This window comes from Podarcis muralis, chromosome 6 (assembly GCF_964188315.1).
Source record: "Podarcis muralis chromosome 6, rPodMur119.hap1.1, whole genome shotgun sequence".
Taxonomy (NCBI): domain Eukaryota; kingdom Metazoa; phylum Chordata; class Lepidosauria; order Squamata; family Lacertidae; genus Podarcis; species Podarcis muralis.
In genome coordinates this window covers 41293292-41301215 of record NC_135660.1, presented here as the reverse complement: position 1 = coordinate 41301215, position 7924 = coordinate 41293292, and the positions used below count along the sequence as shown (strand labels likewise).

At 42.4% G+C, this 7924-nt stretch overlaps 1 protein-coding gene across 1 annotated transcript; it reads left to right on the top strand.

Annotated features, from left to right (window-relative positions):
• Nucleotides 1-3375: 3375 nt before the first annotated feature.
• Nucleotides 3376-7506, top strand: DUSP28 (dual specificity phosphatase 28). The gene is made up of 3 exons (XM_077930114.1): nt 3376-3809; nt 5284-5874; nt 6190-7506. The coding sequence occupies exons 1-2, from the start codon at nt 3462-3464 to the stop codon at nt 5407-5409; spliced, it is 474 nt and encodes a 157-aa protein (XP_077786240.1). The 5' UTR covers nt 3376-3461; the 3' UTR covers nt 5410-5874; nt 6190-7506.
• The last annotated feature ends 418 nt before the right edge of the window (nt 7507-7924 follow it).

The following is a 7924-nucleotide window of genomic DNA, read 5'->3' as shown; positions in this document are numbered from 1 at the left end:
AATTGGCCAACAGCTAGGTTTTTGTACACCGAAATCAGCGCTGGACATTTGTATTCTGAGGAACGTTTGAAAGCCAGAGCACTTACTTCCAGGTTTCAGGTGTTTGGGAGCCAAAACATTTGAGAACAGAGTCATTCAAGTTCCAAGATACCACTGCATTCCCATTTTACAGATGGAGTATACAGGCTTAGATGCTGGCACTAAGGGTTGTTACCAATTCTGTTGTTTTGCTTGCACAATGGAGATCCTCTGGAGCAGATTTTGGTGGCAGGAGAGAAAGGGGAACTCCCATTGGACAAGTTCTCTAGGAACTCCCATTGGACAAGGGATACATTTCCCATGTTGTTAATGAGTTCCTGCATGGACTGTGCAGCCAGGTTTTCTAGATTCAGCACCTGCACTTGATCCACTAAACAAAACTGATTTGTTGCCTTTCCCCCGTCTCTTTTTTAACTGAAGCGGAAAAAGCCCATCTGCCCACATTAAAAGATACACTAACCATCAATACATCCATCTCACATGAATTGATATATTCCCTCCAAATGTTGAGATTGACATCCAGTAAGGTATTTAGGCCTCTGTATAATAGATGGTGGGATGCGGGTGGCGCTGTGGTCTAAGCCACAGAGCCTAGGGCTTGCCAATCAGAAGGTCGGCGGTTTGAATCCCTATGACGGGGTGAGCTCCCGTTGCTCGGTCCCTGCTCCTGCCAACCTAGCAGTTCGAAAGCACGTCAAAGTGCAAGTAGATAATAGGTACCGCTCCGGCGGGAAGGTAAACGGTGTTTCCGTGCACTGCTCTGGTTCGCCAGAAGCGGCTTAATCATGCTGGCCACATGACCCGGAAGCTGTCTGCGGACAAATGCCGGCTCCCTCGGCCAATAAAGCAAGATGAGCACTGCAACTCCAGAGTCGTCCGCGACTGGACTTAATGGTCAGGGGTCCCTTTTCATAATAGATGGTGGCTGTTTATCCTTCCAGGCCCTAAGCAGTAGTTTCTTGGCAACCATAAAGGCTCATCAAATCCACTTTTGTTGTCCTGCCATTCATCCCAATACTACAGACATTTATTTTACAGGTACATGGATGCCTCCAGATATCAAGGATTTTGCCAATACAAAATTGCTATGGACAACAGCTTTAGACCAAAAGGAATATATCACTGGACAAGTCTCAATACCACAGATTCCATAAATTCTGTGACATATGGTGCCTGCAGTTTACTTTTCACACCAGCTGATGATTTGTTCTTCCACTGGCATTTCCTTCAAGCTAGCACTGGAATTGGTGAGAGGTCTCCACCCCGTTCCCAGATCAGAAAGAGGGTGGAAAGCAATGCAGGAATCTCAGCTAAAGCATCCATGACGGATGGCCATCCAGTCTCTGCTTCAAGACCTCCAGTGAAGGAGAGCCAATACACAATCTCTCTGCTCTGATTGCCTTGGGCAAGACATGGTCTCCCATTGCCAACCAGGCTACGAAGTGTCCTCTCCCTTGTCCTCTCCCACCCACACCCCAGATCCCTCTCAGGATGTTGTGAGTTTGTACTCAATGCTTCCTGACATATGTACAGTACAGTGGTACCTCGTGTTACAGACGCTTCAGGTTACAGATGCTTCAGGTTACAGACTCTGCAAACCCGGAAATAGTACCTCGGGTTAAGAACTTTGCTTCAGGATGAGAACAGAAATTGTGCTCCGGCGGCGCGGTGACAGCAGGAGGCCCCATTAGCTAAAGTGGTGCTTCAGGTTAAGAACAGTTTCAGCTTAAGAACGGACCTCCAGAACGAATTAAGTTCTTAACCCGAGGTACCACTGTAGAAGGAATGGCCACATGCCCCACTAGCCTTTCATTCTAGCATCTCCTAAACCTCCTTTCACAGCACAATATGGGGAGACAGTCGCTGGTTCTTGTTCTCTGTAACTACTTGATATTCAGTCGCTGTATGTTTTAATAAAATAAGCATCAAAAAAGAAGAAAGAAAGAGGGTGGCAACACTTTTTAGTGTATGGCCACAGCATCATAAGTGTGACAAGACTTGCTGAGTGGCAGTTCATATACTCAGCCAACCTGCTGATCCCCTTTCTGTGGCAGTGGAATGTTACAGTGGACATACTCCCTATTCTTCATAGAGTGCTAGGCTCTAGAAATAACAAAAGACAAGAGTAAACATCTGACTCATCGGTGAGTACATGTTATAACTTTGACCCCTTTCATTGTTATTTTTAGACGAGTTTGTTTGGGGGATGTTAGCAGCTCTCATTAAATGTTCCAGCACATAGCATATGCTAGCCTCTTAAAATCAGAGAAGCTGCACTGCATCCTGTCGTTGCAGGCTGAGGTTGAGTTGGACTGGATTTCACACGTTTCAAAACTTGAGGGAGCTTTTTTTATTTTTGCTGCCATTGAACAATTGGGAGCCAGAATCCTTGCTGGTCTACTGCAAATTGCTCAAATCAATGCATATGTACTGATTTGCCATCTGCCCATCCCTGGACTAAAGCCACCTTCATTCATGAAAGCTTATGCCACAAATCTTTTTTTCTGATGCCACAAAACACCTTTCTGTTTTTTGTTGCAACAGACTAACATGGCTACCCTTCTGAAACAAGCTATCTATATTCACAATGTCTTAATAGCTTTCTCACTTCCCCAAAGAAGAAACATTGCAAACATGCTTCATCCAGTCACTTCGCTAACTGCAGAATTCTGTGGGAGTGTTATTTCCCGATGCTGGCATTCGCTAATAACGCCTGTCGACCCACCAGACTGGCATATGTTCTTATTCAATTCTATTCTTTCCCTGGTGACTATGTGTAGAAATTACTGCAGTAAAGCTCCCTCCACACACTTCCTTGTGCAAACAGGATGATCCTGCTAAAATCCCTTAATTTTTCTTACCAAATATATTATGGGGATTCTCTCCTTCTGCTCAACTTTTATGGCACTATAGCCCCTCCAGACAGCAGTAATTGGGAAAGCATCACAGAACAGCTAACAAAGCAGAACAAATCCATCACTAATGCACTATTACTGTGTCAGGAACATGTTGCAGAATAAAGCAGCAATAAAACACCAGTCTGGAGGGGCCCTGAGTCTTCTAACCAACAAGTCTGATTATGTGTTTGTGTGATCTTAAAGAAATTCTAGAGAGTCTTGAATAACCGCTCTATTGTTCCAAAATGACTGTCCAAAGCTCAATATTGCTAAGTGCTGCCATTAAAAAAAAAAAAAAAACAGAAGGCATTAGGACAGTCTGAAATGTAATCCTTTCAGCTACAAGCAGAATAAATATAGCACAGACTGCAGATGGCTGCAGAACAAGACATCCAGAGCGATCTGACAATCTGTGCGCTTTCGGGAGGTGAGTCTCAAGCACCGCTCTGCCTCTCCCCGTCATTTTCCTGAACCAGAGAAAGGTTCAGCTGCTCCTCTTCCTGCAGCCCCGCCATTCCCCTTCAAATGTTGACCCTCTGCAAGGTCACCGATTCTCTGTTCATTAGCAATTCCAGGTCAGCCTGCGATGAGAATCTCCTCGTTCAAGAGAGGATTACGTTCTGTGTCAATGTCTCCAGGCAGCAGCCCTTCCCGAGCTTTCAGCAAGTCCAGACGTTGAGGGTCCCCGTCTTTGATGATCCCTCAGAGGACCTGTATCGATACTTTGAGCGCTGCAGCGATGCCATAGAGGGCGCAGTCCAGAGTGGTGGGAAGTGCTTAGTGTACTGTAAAAACGGCCGCAGCAGATCTGCTGCCATCTGCACTGCCTACTTGATGAAGCACCAAAATCTCAGCCTGAAGGATGCCTTTGAGGTATTGTGAGCATGCAGGAAAAATAACTATCTTGTTCTATAGCTCGGTGGTTGATGCTGAAATGCAGAAGCATTTGTATTTCAACTGGGCAAGAGCATCTTACTTTCTAATTTGTAATGCTTTGCATAACAAAAGTCATTGCAATAGTTCTGATTCAGTTTTCTCTCTCCAAGGAAAGTGTCATAAGGATAAGAAAGACAATTAATTTTAAAGGCAGCCTAATTTCCTTCTCAGTTGGGCAAATAAAGCCAACTCTGACTGGAGATTGTTGGGGGTGTTTTTGCCCAATGAAATTCCAATGGCAAGCAAATTCTGAATTGTCAGATTCAGGAGTTTAAACTCCTGTAAAATAAAATCTGGCAACATTATACAGGAAGTTTTGCAGCTTCCTCCCTATGCACTTAATAATAATAATAATAATAATAATAATAATAATAATAATAATAATAGTACTCAAGCATTTCAGAAATATTGTATGTTGTTTATGTCTTTATTCACAATCGGTTCTCATACGAATGCCATCACTCATGCCATTTCCTTAAAAATCAATAATCTTAGACTGAAGGCAAGTTAGTCAAATTTATGCAACAAAGAATGTAATAGTTGCTTGTGGCATGGACATGTTTCACACTATTACCTCTGCCAGACATAATAGCTGAGTTGTACAGATCAAGTGTACACCCTTTCACATCAATAGTTGCAGTGACAGCTTGTACCTCAGTGTAACAGGTGTGAACAAGCTGAGTGAGACAAAATGTGTGGACACCATTGGAAGTTAATGCCACTCACATGTTGCTTTCAACTCTCTTAAAAACTATTGCCTGTTTCTAGCATTAGTACAGACCTCTGTTGTATTGCTAGAAAACTAGTTTTGGGGAGCAAAAGGGTGGCAAGGATTGCAAACAGCAACAATTTGGTTCTTTTTGCCAGGATCTTAATATACTATGGCTGCATATGCACCATACATTTAAAGCACAGGACTTCCCCCAACTCTAGGAACTGTAGTTCACTCACCACAAAATTATAATTTGCAGCAGCCCTTCCAAACTACAGTGCCCAGAATTCTTAGAGGGAAGAAATGTGCTTTATATTGTGTATATGGTGTGTAGCAAATGGTGATGAATTTTCATGAGGACTTTTTCTTTAAAAAGTAATAATAATAATAATCCAAACTGATATAGAAATGTGGAAAACTGAACTTAAGATTGGAACAATGCAAAACTGGTAGAAATCTAAATTGACAAATTTGCCCATTCCTATAGACTGCTATGATGAGATGTATTGTACGTCTGTTAAATTTGCAGTCATTATTTATGAATTTGCATCTGTGCATATAAATTAGCACATAAATTTATGTCACTCTGTGCCTTCTTTTCAGTGATACTGTTCCACTTTTAGGGCAACTGTAAATGGCCAGCCTGTGGGAAAGTCACTTCCTTTGTGTGTAATACATTTCTTTTTTTCCTCCCTGCAGATTGTGAAGATGGCCAGGCCGGTAGCAGAGCCCAATGTTGGCTTTTGGTCCCAGTTACAAAAATATGAAGGGCATTTACAAATGCAGCATCAGATGGATCCTTCTCGAAAAATAACTTCGCAATAAACATTTTTGTTTTGATCCAGACTGTGGTGTGGGGGGGAACTCCTTGAAGGAGGTGTGTGTGTCCTAAGAGCTTGGAGGAAAGATTGTAGATGCCTCCAGATTGTCAGTATTGTTGGTGGCAAGGAAAAAATATAGGTATATAGAAAGGAGAGTTCTCTAGATGCCAAGATCTAGTTTTGTGGCAAGTACTCTTTGGTGAGAGAACCCCAGCAGAGATTTAAAATCACAAAATACACAGCAAGGTAAAGCATGGAAATGTAGGCCTTTAGGCCTTTAAAATATGTCTTTCTGAGTTCCAAAACTTCCCTCTTCCCTTAGCATAGAAAAAGACAGCATTTTTGGTAAATTAAAAATGATTTACTTACAAACTATCCAATAGTCAGGTTCCTGCACTTCAGAAAAAGTTGCACAGGCAATAAAACTTGGCTTAGTTAAAGTGGTAAAGTTCCTAAATTATTGGTATAGGCCAGGGGTCTGCAACCTTTAAGACAAAAAGAGCCACTTGGACCCGTTTCTGAAGAAAAAACAACAACTGGGAGCCGCAAAACCATTGCGACATTTAAAACAAATATATCTCCGGAGCCGCGATCTGACAGCGGGCGGGAAGGTGATGTCGGGATGGTGCATGACTAACGCACGCACCGCCCCCATGCGACGTCACAGCCAGTACAGCACACAATGCACCTCCTCCCCTCGCTAGTATCCGCCCCGGAGCTGCGGCAAAGGTGTAAAAGAGCCACATGCGGCTCCGGAGCCGCGGGTTGCAGACCCCTGGTATAGGAACTCAAGAGTAGAGTGGCCATGTGGTCTGAGCTGCAGAAATAAACTTAGACCTCACACATTGAGCTTCTCAGGAAGACTGGTTGAACAATAGGCTTGATTACCTAGTCCCTCTCAAGCTGAGGTGAAGTGACCTCCTAAGCCTGGCAGGGCAGCTTACTCTATGGTATTAACCCCTTAGAGTTAAGCATGGTTATATGAGGCTGGTTATCCCACAAGAATTTTGTGGGAGAGATTCAAGTGTGTGCAGGAGCTTATGTTTGCACAATCAGAGAGGATTAAAGCTATCGGTTGTCCTACACAACATACCCACTTTTTTAAAAAATGAACTTTTTGCTTTTTGGAAAATGAAGGAGAAAGCATTTGAAAAGTGTGTGATTAACAAATGGTTGATGGTGAAACATGTAATCACCTCATAAGCAAATCAGGATGATTGATCATTGAGATATGGCAAACACCTGGCAAACACCTGGCAAACAAATCAGAACAAATTATCAATAAAGACTGAGCATAGTCTAGCCTCTGTTTAACAGCAAATCAGAATGGATGCTCAAAAGTCAGGTCGCCCAGACTTGCTCTGTGACTGATAACCATCAACATGCTTCTCATCTGCCTAGTTCCTGAGGAGCTGTTTTGGTGTACTGCTCAGAGGTCACACAGACATCCCCCAAAACATTATTATTTGGAACTTTAGTAGTCCCTGAAGCCACAAAGTAAATGTTGCACATTGAGGTCAAAATGTGGTTATGTGCCCCTCCAGATTGGAGGGTTTTTGCATGTGTTTCTTGGGTGTTGTTTGTATCCATCTTTGAGAAATGATGCACAATGTTGGCACTCTATTGCATTACTCAAGGCTAAAAATTTATTTAAAATGTGTTTTAATGCAACACTGCTTCATTTGTTTTATTTCACCAATAGATATATATTTTGAGCATGTTGCGAGCGCCCACTGGCATGACTGACAATCACCTGTATTTAAATAAAAGTTTCTACTCTCATGGGAAACATACATTATAACAGCTGGCTCCAAAGTTCATAACAAGGAAGGACAGAACAACAAATAATGGCCTTGGGCAAAATGAAAACTGTCTTTGCGAATATGTAAAATATATCAATCTACTCTTATCTGCATTTTATGCCTGCATGTATGATTGCCTGTAGCTATTTATGTGTCTACATTAAAATCATATCAGTATTTTCTTTTTCGATTAACAGTACTCTGCTAGTGAATTGGCATATTTTTCTGAAAGTGATTATGATTGATGACTGATTATACAATACGAATAAAGTATTTAGGGTGTGGAAGTAGTAATCTTAGTTTCTTAGTGATGGCTGAATTTTTACATGCAAGGCAGCTTAATCATAGAATTGTAGAGTTGGAAGGGATCCTAAGGATCAACTAGTCCAACCCCTACAATGCAGAAATATGCAGCTGTACCATACCAGCAACCTTGGTGTTATCAGCACCATGCTCTAACCAAGCAGCTTAATAAGAAGGAGGGTTCTGTTTTGAGAAGAGAAAGGGTGAGTTCTTAACTTTCCCACCTGCTGGCTGTTTTTCAACTCCCAATCCTACTCCCATCTGCTTCAGTACACACACAAACAGCTCCCCTACCACTCTTCTTCTTTGAAAAAAGGCCAGGGCTTCTTTTAAGTGTAACATGTTGTTTATCCCTACCCTAAGCCAGGAACTGCATACCTTTTGGGGTCAGTGGGCACACTGGGATTTATAAGA